The following is a 14274-nucleotide window of genomic DNA, read 5'->3' on the forward strand; positions in this document are numbered from 1 at the left end:
CACATTCCTTCTGTGGACCAGACTCACAACAGAACATCAGGAAGAACAGAACATTAGCAGCAGTTCTTGGCAGTTCAGATTATTGAGTGACAAAGGACCCAGGCAATCATTTCAGCAGAGGACTGCATCGCAAGAGAATTACGCCAAGGTCTTTGAGGTCAGGTCTCCGTACTTTGTAATTGCAGCCTTAGCAAATCTTGTTTATGATAGGCATTGTGAGACAACCCTTCATTGCTACTGCCATCACCTCAGAGTCTATATATTGATTTGGGTAGGATTGATTTTTTTATATTAAACTCTCCTACTGAATAACAGGGTCTATCTTAAAATTTTTTATTCTGATATTGTTTTATACCAACACTAAAATCATATAGTTTTTAAAATGTGTTTCATTGGCCAGAATATAGTCCTGAATATTTCATATGTTCATTTGAATGGGGTTTGCTCCTTGGTGTTTTCACTTTTTGCAAGCTAGTGCTAATAGAGAGAAAGGTTACTAACTTATGTATATATTATGTTTAATTATTTTAAATAAATTGTCTTATTAACTCCAGTGATTTTTTTCAATAAAGTCTTCTGGATTTTTCTTACTGTAAGGTTGCAGAATTAAGAAAACCCCTCCTTATTTTTTTCTCCAATTTATACCATGTGTTCTGTTTTCTTTGCCTTACTGCATTCTCTGAGACAACAGAGCAGAGCTGAATAATAATGTTAACAAGCAGGGTTGGGGATTTAGCTCAGTGGTAGCGTGCTTGCCTAGCAAGCACAAGGCCCTGGATTCGATCCTCAGCTCAAAAAAAAAAAAAATGTTGACAAGCGACTTCCCTGACTCATCCTGCTTCTCAAGGAGAGGTTTATGCATATCCTTCAGAGAGGGTTGACTCCCTTTGGGCTTTTGGTGCAGTCTTCATCATAGGGGGAGTTTCCCCACCTGATCCCGTTTCACCTAGACTGTTCTAGAAGTGGCTACTGAACTTTTAGTCCCTATTTATAATCAGTTTATTTTCTCTTTTAGTTTGCCAACACTTTTTGCTTTATATTGAATTGTTTTTATAAGAACAATTGACTGGCCTGTATACTCCAGAGAGGACATTATACTCGATAAAACTCAACTATTCCTTTGGGATGGTTAGAGTCTAGTTACTGTTATTTGATTTAGAATTTTTGCATCCACAGCAATAAGATAGTGGTTTTCTTTGGTTGCACATAAAAGCTGGTTATCAAAATTATTCTGGATCTACAAAATGATTCCAGAACAGCTTTTTATGGTTTGAAATCATTTGTTTTTGTCCTTCTGCCTCCTTTACATTTTCATTTTCATGTTTCCTCGGGTTCCTTACTTGCTATGAAGTGAATATTTCTAGTTTACATTTTGTTAGAGGTCCTCATTTTTATCAATTTCAGATACTGTGTCATCTGCTCAAACAGTCTTGTTAAATCTTATTTCTACTGCTCTTTTATCATTTTCTTAAAAATTATTTGAGCATGTTCATACATGTGCAGATGTGTGTGCAGGAGCATGTTCATATATGAGCAGATGTGTGTGGAAAACACAGGATAACCTGGGATGCTCCTTTTAGGTGCTATCCACTTTTCTTTGAGTCCAAGTCTCTCCCCAGGCTGTAGCTCATTAAGTAAGCTAGGTTAAGTCACTAGCAGAGGCCTAGGGACCTCTCCTCCACTGCATTAGGATTGCAAGCATGAGTCGGTGTCTGACATTTTTATGTGGGTTCTAAGGATATATCTCAGGGCCTCATGCTCACTTTGATAACTGAGCTATTTCTTCAGACACACACACACACACACACACACACACACACACACACACACACACAATGTACTGTTTTCCTCCACCAAGAATGCTCACAGTGAACTTATTGATCTTTATGTAGAACCAATATTGAGCATCATTTTTTCTATGTTTGTTTCTTTTGGCTGGTTTGTTTCCTTCTGACTAATTTCTGACTTTATTAGTTTCACCTTCCTCAGGGATAGTTTAATTGCTCAATATGGATAACAACTTCCTTTATTTCCAGCTTACTTCTTGGGTAGTTTAATGTCCTGCTAGGCTTTGGATCTGCAGATTCAAAAGAGTCTTCAGACTGTGTGAAACATCCCATTCCTTGGTTCCTCCATGGCTTTCACTTGAATTTCATTCTGATACAGAGAACATTTCCTGATTTTCAAGTAGGAGATTGTTTGGGGTTATTTTCTTACTAGTTAATTCTAGTTTTGTCTCTTTATCAGAGAATGTGGCCTATAAAATAAGACCTTGAGTTTCAATATACCTTTCTCTGAAACCAACTGAATCTTAAACATTTGAAACTAGACCATGAATCAGACAAGAAAGGAATATTTGCTATTTATGGAATGCAAAGTTGAATAATTATGTATCATTTTGAATTCAATGATATATCTGAGAATTCTATGTGTACACTTCCTTTTCTCTCTACTGGAACATTATGATTCTGAAAAAGTGTATAGAAGAATAGCCCACTACATCTTTAGCAAATTCTAAAAATTTCTGAAAGGCTATATTTCATTTGCTTCAAAATTGTGCTGTTTCGTGAATACAAATTCTTGATTACTATAGTCTCTCTGCCAGTTTCCCCAAACATAATGTGTAAATTTAATATAGTTTTAATTAGGATTATAGCAAAGTTTAAAATGTTGAATTATAATATCAAGCTCAAATTTAATATGGGAAAATAAAGTGCCCGAGAGTATCCCAGAAAGCTACAGCCAGGCAGTGGTGGTGCACGCCTTTAATCCCAGCACTCATGAGGCAGAGGCAGCAGATCTCTGAGTTCAAGGCCAGCCTGATCTACAGAGTGAGTTCTAGGACAGCCAGGGCTACACAGAGAAACCTTGTCTCAAAAAACGAAAAAGTACTTAAGAATTGGGGTCGATGTGCCTCATTAGATTGTAAACTATGCTTCAAAGTAGCTGTGACTGACACAGAAGGAAACTAGTTTAGGAACAGGGAATATGAGTGTGAAGCAGACTGGAAACTCCCTGGAGTCACACCTGGGTGTGCATGGGTTCAATACCCGGCAAGCTGGGCTTTAGGCTCAGATGGAAAGAAAGGTTTATTTAATAAATGGTACTAGCATAATCAATTGCCCACCTGGAGGGAAATAAAGCTGACTTTTCTATACGACCTCATACTAAGCCACCAAATAAATTCCAGATGGGTTAAAAAATGTTAATGTAAAAGAATCCTTATTGAACAAATTTATGATCCTATATCTGCAGCTGAAAATTAGACAGAGTTATAAATGAACAGGAATCCCAGCTGCTAAAAGAGTGAGACACACATAATTTCCTTTGGAAAAAAAATGCATGGTAAGATGCAACATGAACTTCTATAGATACATGATAGGAGACAGCATTAGCAACACAACACATATAGCATGTCATGAATAAAGTTGCCTTTGTGGATTATGGATGTATATACAGGAACTCTCACACACTGATACAAAATAACAAAGGGAAACAGAACACAAAAGGCAGAGCCTAAGAGAGGAAAGTACCACTAACAGGGAAACAAAAATCAGAGATGCAGCTCAGGAACCTCTTCTGGACCTCTGATTGAAACTCTTAGAGGAGATCAGACCATTTGGCTGTGTTGAAGTCAGACACTGAGCCATTTGGAGAGTCTGACATTTACTCACCCAGACCACAGCGTTTGTGAGTTTGGAGTCCTCTGCATTGTATGGAAGGTGACGTAAACCTACAAACCCTTCTAGGGTGGAGAGGTCATCCCCTGCATCACCAGGGACCAGGTCCAGACTCCAGTCCATAGCAGGAACCCTCTCCATCACTGCTAAAGGATGCTAGCTGGTGCCATACTTGAAAAATGAGTCATGAACTTCCCTTCTTGCATATCCCTTGAATCCATGCAAAGGAATGCAGCCATTCTGGGCTGTGCCATATACCTTACCCACTTTAAGGACCCTTATGAAAATAGGCTAGAAGAATTCTCAGGGGAGAGACATTTGGAAAGCTAGGGTTCTCCTCTCAGCCCAAAGTGGCTTCTTCCTTTCCGATGCTCTTCTAATCTTCTTTGGTATCCTGCCCCCAGCTCAGTATCCTCTCCTTTCCAGCTTACCCCTTGACCCTTGAGCCTGACAGGGGCACTATGGATAGAAAAGACTTTTTCTTAGAGACTCTCATTCTTACCATCCTTCCATTCTCGAGTGGCCGGATTGATGATGCCGAAGAGTTCATCATTTGTGACAGCTTTGGGGTTGAGGTCAGTCCACACGGGGCGACGTTTCATGACCTGATAGGTCTTGTGTAAAGACCTCAGTACCTGTGACTTGCCAGTGCCAGCACCACCCACCACAAACACGGAGTGCCTCACTGCTAGGAGCTCTTCCAGCTGGACCACCTGGGAGGAGGAGAAGCAGCTGGGGGGACAGGTTGTCATGCCCATCCAACTGCTCGTCGGTGAGCAAGGCTGGTATGTGAAGTGAGGCCTGAAGTCAACAATGGACAGTGTTATCTCAAACATGGTGGGATCTAAAATGCAGGAGCACCACAGTTCACTTTTTCACATGTCTGTCATTCACCCATGTGGGCATCTTTGGCCGACTAAGTTCTAAGAAGGTACCAGGTGTGTGTGGGGGGGGGCGTTCCAATATGCTTCCATAATCCAATAGGGAAGAAAGTCAAGTTGGAAAATCACAGTACGAGCTGATAACGCCATAACACATCTATTTACAAGGTGCTGTGGGGATCAATGATCTTGAAGACAACAAGAATAAGGAAAGCTTTCCAGAGAAAGGGGCCTTTGAAACAGGGCTCCACAGGTGAATAGGAATTTGTCCAGAATATGCACAGGAGGGATATTTTGGGTAAATGGGGCAGGAGGATGACAGCTTAAACCAAGGTTTGTTGTGTGATGGAATGAGATGTGGTGGTTTCGAGAGGATGGAGTCAGAAAACCTCATGGAGACAGCGGTAGCATCAAACTACCATGCAGCCAGTTAGACACTAAATCAAGGCCCCAAACAACAAACAGACTTGCAGGTCATCAAGATATTGTCATCCTTCTGCCCCTTAAGTACCTATTTATAGCTTTGGAGCTGAAATCTAACTCAGATTGGCTTAAAGTCCCTTTGGCAATCTGGCCCAAACCAGACACCTCTCATATCTCATCCCTCAATATGCACATTTCCCACAACAACATGCAGCTCCTTTCTGATGCTGGTTTCCATGTCTTTGCCTTTTCTTACAAGGTACCCTTCCTGTATCCCACTACTTGACAGTATTGCGACTTTCCTGTCTTACTATTTTGATTGCTGGCTCACTAAAGGATGCCAAGGCTTTAAAGGAGTGGGGCCTAGTGAGTGACTCTTAGGTCACTTGGGGACATGCCATCAGAAGGACTAGGCTTTCTTGTGAGACTCTGTTTCACTCTTATGTGACGACTGTTCAAAGGAGACTCCTACATGTGCCCACTCAGCTCTCCCTGGCTTTGTACTGAGACGTTGTTTGCTTGCTTGAGAATACACTTCCACCATTGCTGCCTGCCATGCTGGCCCTCATCAGGGCTGAGACAATGTAGGTGCTATGCCCTTGATCTTTGAAGTTCCTGAGTCAACTGTACTGCTTCTTCTACCACCCAGCTGGAAAACTTCCTTTCTCTGCTCCTGACCCGTGAAACTCCATCAAAATGCATCTCTGACTGACCCCGCAATGTTCACTCTCCTTAGCGCTGAGTCCTTCCAGGCTGGATGCATCACTTCTCAGATACAGGATGTTTTCCCCCAAAAAAGCTTTGTCTAAGGGTATGTAATCCCATAATTCCCTCTAGTCTGCTGGATCTGATACTTCCGCTGTATTTTCAGACAAGTGTTGGGTTGTCCATTTCTTACTTTCTATAGTTCTATGAGCTATTTTCGTTGCATTTAAGTAATTAACATATGGATTTCTTAAGGGATTATGGGACTCAACAAGGGCTCCAGGAGGCAGTTCTGGGGGAATTAGTTTTCAGAAGCTGAAGTGGAAAGGCAAATATGAAGTGAGTAGAGAGAGCTCTCTTCTCATGCAAGGACCTTTAGCAGAGAGACTCCATCTTACCAGAAGTAGCCGTGGAAGAGGGGAAGAGGGGAAAGAAAACAGAATGCCATCCATCTGACAAAAATGACAAAAAGGATTCTAGAAGGAAAAAATATGGAGAGCTGACAGGGGTTGGGGGGCTAGATGCCCTGACCAGACCTCAGAGAGCCTAGAAAGACAGGACCTGCCCTGATTTTAAGGCAACACCTTTAGTTACAAGTATTGTATGAACCTCAATGAGTTTCACTCACCTCTCTGAAGAGGGTACATTCTAGGATTAGCCATTTGAAGGGGAACATGCTCAGCCTGACATTCAGAGCCCTCTCTATCAGGGCCCCAGGCTGTCACTCCAGTCTTACTGCAATCCTTTACCCCAGCTCCCATCACCTCAATACCCTTTCCTTTGGCATCACTCCCTTCCTGCTGTTGCCTGTACAACCTCTATGTTGCCTGTACACACCCCTTTGTTGACCCCCTTTACCCTAAATAGAAGGCAATCTTGCCTTTCTTAACTTCAAAAGTCAGTCTGTCCATTGAACTTAGAAGGCAGGAGATGGTGAATGGGGATGGATCAACTTGCTGCAAAGGGGCAGGTCATGCTTTCCTTTCTTCTGCAAAATGAAATTCTAGCAATAAAGACATCCACCTTATTTGCAATGGAAAGGGTATGTGCCAATTTACTCTTAAATGTGTCTTTACATAATTGGGTCTTAATCTCCACCAGTGAGCACATAGTGTGTTAGAAATTCCTTTACTGTACATGCCTTCACGGGTCACACTTTCTCCCTCATAAAAAGCCTTCCTGGTCCTGTGCTGTAGAGGCTCATTTTCCCACCTGTGAAGTGTCTCTTTTGCTTTAGGTAGTCGAGGGAATTAAATGTGAGACAGAATCTAAAACTCACATGCGAACTCTAACGTGATGCCCATGTATTTCACACACCTATTATTTGACAGGAAGAGTAATCTGTGTCTTTGGACTCAGAAGGATTGGTTGTTCTTTGTGGCAACTGTCTTCTGATGCAAGCTAGCCCTGTTCCCGTGCAGTCATGCCTAGCTTCTCTACATGAAACACACGCTGTAACCATCACATTCTACAAAATCACATGTGAAAACAACAGACTCAGGGAAAACCAGGATTGGTGTGGGCTGTAAGACAGGCAGAAAACTGCCCTCCAAGCCCTTTGAAACTCAGCCTTGCATCTTGTCCCTAACCCGGTGGCAGCAACAGTTCATGCCTATGCGTTACCACCTTGCCTCATTGTCAGTCTGGCTTTGTACGCTTCAACCGGGCGCTGGGCTTCCTCATTAGAGAGGCAGGTCCTGTTCTGGTGGAGACTATTTTAATATCAATTAGAGATCAGACCCAGATGGAACCTTCCTCATTAATCCACTGTTTGAATGTGAGGGAGATGGTTTCACAGACTTTCCATGTGCCCTGGCAACCTTCAGCAGCAGAGCACAAAGCACCCAAATTGGTTCTTAAGGACACTAGCAAGCTTCTCCTCCTTAATGTCTTTAGCACCAAACAGTTCATTTTTCCATCAATGCCAATGGCAGGAATTCCCTCTTTCTCTTGTCCTCCCTACTGTCATTCCACATTGTGGCCTCCCAGGAAAGAACCAGTACACGAGTTGAGGCACCTCTAACTATAATCTAATCTATACCAGCGAAGATTCCATTTGGATGACAGATGAAGTATAACTCATAGTCAAAGAAAAGAATTCAGAGACAGAAAAAGCTTGTAAGGGAAAGCCTCATGTACCTTGAGCACAAAGTTGTCCTCAGCCTGGAGCTGAAGGTCCAAGATTGCTTTTCGAACCACAGCTTCAAAGTTCAGGTCTCTCCTCCGGGGGACGTCCAGAGCAGGAAAGAGGTCACCAATCAGACCCATGAACACTGGCATGTCATCTGTCACAATCTTGGGGATGTTGAAATCTCTCAAGGAGCGCATTAGGACTTGGTCCTCTGGTCGGTCGGGGTCTCCTCGTTTTAGGGAGCCTGCTACCACAAGGACCGACTTGATGGCCCGCAGCCCCCAGTCATAGTGATCCTATGGGAAGACAGCACAGCTGAGGCTAGAGTTGCTTGGATGTGGAGCGTCATATGCATGGGCCACACAATTACACACAGAACATGCAATAGGTCACTACTGAAGCTCAGGTGGAGAATGAGTGAATAGGTCACTATGTTCCTGATCTGGCATTGCCTGTATTTTTCCAGTTATGATAGTAAAGCAGAATCGAACATCCAATGGGATGGGGCTCTGGGGGATGAACAAGAACCACTTTCAAATTGATCTGGTTGTTCCTCATATATCAGAGGGTGGGAGGGCTGTTAAGGAGAGAGCATCTTAGCTGTTAGTGAAGGTGCATGATGAGCTTATAAGATTTTCCTTGGATACCTCCAAACTCACTGAGAATAGTTTTACAAAAGTATAGTCCCTGAAGCTGGGATCATAGCTTAATGGCAGAAATATTGCCTAGTGTAGGAAAGCTCCTAGGTTTGATTCCCAACACTACAAAATACTGTAAGAGTTCCACAGTATCACCAGTGCTGATAGTAGATTCTGGGGCAAATGAATCATAAAACTGACACCAGGGCTCACAGCATGGTGAGGGGAGTTGGTAGTTCAGAATGGAGATTGAAATTATGCAGATCTAGGTTCAAGTCTCCACTTTATTATTTGCTTCACACTAGATCAACTAAATAATTAGAGTTGTGATAAATGTTACAAAGGGAAAACCCCATGTGCAATGGAGACAAAAGATGAAGTGGCTGTACCTGGGAGCTATGGGACCAGAGATAGTCCTGAAGGAAAGGCATTTAAAGAACATTGGAAGGAGTAGAAATCAGTTAGGCCCAGACAAGGGAGCATTGTAGTCAAGGTCCAGGGAACAGGTGCCCAAAGGCTTGCGATGAGAGGACCATTTATCTCAAGGAACTCCAAGGAGACTTAGGTAGGTAGAACACAGCATGAGAACCATGGGCATGAGCTGTTGAAGAAAGTAGAGTGCAGAGCTCTACAGCCTTGAGCAGAGGGACCAGAGGTTTGTCTTGATGCTTAGAGCAGTGAAGAGTGTTTGAAAATGATTACTTTAGCTGGTGTCTCAAGAATGGGTAGAGGAAGCTGAATTAATTACCAGCAGCAAAAATTATTCCAGAGACAGGAGTAAAAGTTTAATTAAGAGACATTGGCACTTGTAACTAGAGCAGCAGCAGTGAGTACAGAGAAGCATGGGTGTTCTAGTTAGTACTAGTTAGTGCTAGTTAGTGTTCTGCTGCTTTGATACACACGATGATCAAAAGCAACGTGGGGAGAAAAGGTTTACTTTTGCTTATAGACTACAATTCATCATTGAGAGAAGCAAAGAGGGGAGATTGAGCAAGGATCTTGAAGCAGAAATCACTGAGAGCCACTTACTAGTTTGTTTCTAGGCTCACATTGAGCTCTCTTTCTTCCATAGCTCAGGTCTACACCTAGGGATGGTACTGCCCACAATGATCTAGGCCCTCCTATATCAATTATCAATGAAAGAAATGCCCCACAGACATGTCCACAGGTCAGTCTGATGGATGCAGTTCCTCAACTGAGATTCTTTTTTCTCAGGAATGTCAAGATGAACCATCACCACAAGGAGAATTCAGAAAGTAGAATCAATACCACTTTGTTACTGTGGAATAATCCTTTTGTACACTGTGAATACATGTTGCTCTCATTGTTAATAAAAAGCTGATTGGCTGATGGCTAGCAGGATTTTGGGGCCAGAGAGAATGCTGGGATGAAGAAAGGCAGAGTCAGAGGAGACATCATGAGACTCAGAGTGAGCAGGATGGGAAGTACACATGTGAGGTAATGGAGCCTCAGGGCAGCACATAGAAATGGGTTAATTTAAGTTATAAGAGCTAACTTAAAACAAGCCCAAGCGATCAGCTGAACATATATAATTAATAACAAGTCTCTGTGTGGTTATTTGGGGGAGTGGCTGGCAGGACAGAAAAGTCCTTTGTTAATGATTAGGTTCAGGAGGGAGAAGAAAGTGTCAGGGATGAATCTTGTTGCCCCCCACCCCTTTAGCAAGCAGTAAATGATGGCTTCACATACTGTGTCAAAAACAGCAGGGAAAGAAGGCTCTGGTGAGAGCTGGCAGGGAAGAGCAGCTTGAACATGCTGAGTGGAGGTACTCTTTAGATGTAGGGAGAGGGTTGGGGATTTAGCTCAGTGGTAGAGCGCTCGCCTAGCAAGTGCAAGGCCCTGGGTTCGATCCTCAGCTCAAAAAAAAAATAGATGTAGGGAGAATGGTGGGGTCCACCACTGACAATATAAGTTTAGACACAGAGAGTGGTTTGTGACAGAATTCTGAGCCCAGAAGTCACAGGCCTGGAAGTCGGTGGTAATAGAGAATGGAGAAAGAAGAAACAATGAACAAGTATGGACAAAACAGGATTCCTCTTTCTTGTAAATATGTCATAGGGTTGATAGAGTCCATGACAGTGAAGGTGATTTAGAAAGATGACCCCAAAGGGAGTGTGAACCTCCACTGGTAAGAGTCCTAGGAAGCTCTGTTCATTGTCCTTGACACCAAGAAATCATCCACACAGAGTACTGACCTCATTAGAGTGCTGTTTCCCCGGTGTGCCTTTAGCAGAAGGCCTTTTAGTGTCGCACTACTGAGGGAAAGCGTGGAGCTATTATTCTAAACCATTCCCAGCATCCAGCCCATCTCATGTCCCTTCAGAAAGAGACCATTCCCTCCAGGGATTGTCACTTACCATTGCCATGTTTCTCATGGGACACTTGTCTGAGAAAGGTTATTAACTATTTAAAAATAATTTGAACCTCAAAGACTTTGAAAGAGTGCTGAGTTGAAAGCTGAACAGAAAGTTTTATTGAAGAACTCGGAGCTTTTATTATGGCTCATCAGCCCAGACTCTGTAAGAAAGCTCTAGCTCATTGGTCCTTGGCCTCCAGAGAGATCCTACCTGTTTGGAGAGAAGTTCTTTACACAGCTGGTAAAGGGTGATGAACTTCCTGGCCAGCAATCGGGCTTCAATGAATCCTTCTGCTACCAGCATAATCTCACAGATCAGCTCAAAGTCTGGAACTACCATTGCGCAAGGCCTGGAGGCAGAGAGACAAGAGGCTGAGAACCTGACTTGAAAGGGGAGATTGCTGGACAACAGATGCTGTCTGCGATCACACAAAGAGCTGCCTTCCAGGCTGAAAGCTCACAGAAGGACTGTTGTAATCATTTCATCTCACATTTCTAAATCTGAGATGTTTAACTAAGGATAAAGGGAGTGACCCTCCTACCCAAAGTAGTGAGTAATATCAGCAGGAGGGGACAGAGTTGGAGCTATAGCTCAGGTTAATGGGGTTAATGTGCCTCAGGCAAGGCAAGGGTTACACAGTAAATTATCTAAAATAGGCTAGGAGCTAAGATTGGAGAATGGAGTCTCTCCCTGGTTGTCTGCTGGAATCAGAGCACTCTCCGGCTCCATCTTCTCAAGGTGGGGATGTCCTCCAGATATCCATGGCTTATTTCGCATTTATTTGTATAAAAATTATTTAAGTTTCCAATGCTAAGGACCAGGTAGGTACCAATTAGCACTATCTTGACACAGGCTAGCATACACAAAAAAGCAGAAGAGCTGAGATTTTCAATTCTATATGAGGATTTACTGTGGTTTTCCTCTTTCTGGCATTAGTGATATATACATATACATACACACACATACACACACACATATGTGTGTGTGTGTGTGTGTGTGTATGATTTGTTAAAACTTTATTTATTTGGTATGTTATGGGAACTTACTGTTGTTAAATTATGGGTTTTTTTTTTGTTTTTTTTTTGTTTTGTTTTGTTTGTTTGTTTGTTTGTTTGTTTTTGTGTGTGTATACACATGCACATGCCTGGTTATGAACATGTATGCGGAGGCCAGAAGACAAACTTGAATGTTGTTCCTCAGAAGCCACCCAGCTTTTTGAGACAATGCCTCTAACTGGTTGCAGCTCACTGATTCAGCTAGGCCAGCTGGCCAGAAAATCCCAGAAAGATACCTGTGTCCTTCTCCCCATCACAGGAATGACCAGAGCCCAACATCACACCCAGCTTTGAAAAACTAGACTGAACACACATCCTGTGTTTGCCTGGCAAGCACTTTACTGACTGAGCTATTTGCCCAGCCTGCTACGTCTCTTTAATTGCATTTTCCCTGTATTGATAACATTTATTTTTCAAAATAATTCAAGTACATATTGTCCTTTGAAACGTTTTATACTGCACTCAGAATCGAAGGAGCCACCAAATATTTAGATTCTCGAGATTATTTGGCAGTCTGAACATGAGGATATCAACAGAATTTAATGCGGCTGGGGAAAATGATGCTGCAGAAGGGAGATTAGTAAGTGGCATGGGAAAATATTAATTAATAAAAGCAGTATATTAAATAATATGGCCAGTTCCCAGCTTTGAAAAATGAATGCTAACCCAGTATGGGAAGAAAAATGTCAAGTGGTTCCAGGATTGCCTCTAGGTCACAGGACTGGACTACAATGAGCCCAGACTCTTGATTCAAATTCCAGCTCTGCTGTTTACTAACCAGGGACTCCAAATGTCATCTCACAGTAAATGGGGAGACTAACAGTATCTATGTCACAGGGCCTCTGTGAGAATTAAGTGTAAAATAGACGTTCATCTTAATGTTTTAAAAATATCTTTCTCAGGACTGGAGAGACGGGTCTGGTGCTTAAGATCACTTGCTATTCTGACAAAGGATATGAGTTTGGTTCCAAGCTCCCACCTGGCCACTAACAACTACCTGTCACCCTAGTCCCAGAAGATATAATGTTTCTTTCTGGCCTCCATGAGTAACAGGGTTACATGCGGTTACATACATATGTGCTGGCAAAGTCATACACCTCAAATAAAAATAGATAACTCAAAACTATCATTCTTATTCATTCTCAACTTTCTTCTATGAGTATAGTACAGACTGCCAGAGTCTGAATGTTTGTATACCCCTAAAATTTTTATGGAAAGACCTAGTGTGATGGGATTGGGAGGTGGAGGTCATAAGAATGAGGCCTCAGGAAGAGAATGAAGTCTTAGAGTAATCTTGCTGGCTCCCTGCCACAGAAGAATACCGTGAGGTAACCATCCCTTGCAACTTGGAAGTAAGCCATCCCAGAACTTGACCATCTGGCCCTCTGACCTTGGATGTCTGGCTTAAGCACCCTGAGAAATGTCCATTGTTTAGGTGAGCTAGTCTTCAGCAGTTTGTTATTGCAGATGGCCCAGACTAAGATTACTTTCAATTTAGGAAGAAAACATGAGGAACAATTCCTACCTGGGTGATAGTTTGTCTGTGTCTGTCACACATACCTTACCTAATACTCTGGGTAAACAGTCAACAGTGCAGTCATGTTTCAGTGGTTTTTGGTTCAAGTAGGAATTGCTTGAGTGAGGACACACCAGCATTCGTATGACACAGAGAGTTTCTATCACAGGAATGACTTTGAAGTCAGAGGCTGGGCCAGATGTGTGGTGGCACATAGCCACAGTCCCAGCACTCAGGAGGCTGAGGCAAACAGAATCACAGGTCCCAGGCCAGCCTGAGCTGCACACTGGGGACCCTTTTTTAAAATCAGGGAAGTAAGCAAACAAAAAACAAAAACCCCAAGTCCAGGAGAGACTGAGACAGCCAGGGGCTGCCTGGCAGCTGACTGGCTATCACAATGTTGACTCCACCTCTCCTGGAGAGGGCACTGCAGCCCAGCTGCCAAATGAGACAGATAATATTGTCAGACTTCCCACTATCTCTCCTAGGAAAAAGTTTAATAAAAGCAGAAGATGCAAAAGCAGGAAACATCCTCCAGGTTTCTCCTTGTTGGGCCAACTTCTCTTGTCTGAGAAAAGAATGCAGACTCTAGCTCTTGCTAGGAAAGACGTTTGTGTCTCCTTATAAAATATACACATAAAGATCTAAAAACATTGCCATGTGCAAGGCTGGCAAGGGTGAAATAAAAGAGGTGTTTCTATGTGTCTTTACCAGGATGTAATTTGACACTGAGCTTTTTAGAAAGTAATTTGGCAATGTGTCTCAAAAGCCTTAAAAATATTCCTGCTCGTTAACTCCATAATTCTGCTCTGGGAAGTGAGCCAAACAAAATAATCATGCATACAGAGAAAAGATTTATATACAAAA

At 42.6% G+C, this 14274-nt stretch overlaps 1 protein-coding gene across 1 annotated transcript in view; it reads right to left on the minus strand.

The window, feature by feature from the left end:
- Dnah9 (dynein axonemal heavy chain 9) overlaps window positions 1-14274 on the minus strand; it is a 349307-nt gene that overhangs the window by 204642 nt on the left and 130391 nt on the right. Inside the window, exons 30-32 of the mRNA XM_036196748.1 lie at window positions 11047-11185; window positions 7829-8116; window positions 4183-4393 (exon numbers count right to left, since the gene is read on the minus strand). Coding sequence (XP_036052641.1) covers window positions 4183-4393; window positions 7829-8116; window positions 11047-11185 — 638 coding nt within the window. The remainder of the gene's footprint in view (window positions 1-4182; window positions 4394-7828; window positions 8117-11046; window positions 11186-14274) is intronic.

This window comes from Onychomys torridus, chromosome 8, assembly GCF_903995425.1.
Source record: "Onychomys torridus chromosome 8, mOncTor1.1, whole genome shotgun sequence".
Taxonomy (NCBI): Eukaryota; Metazoa; Chordata; class Mammalia; order Rodentia; family Cricetidae; genus Onychomys; species Onychomys torridus.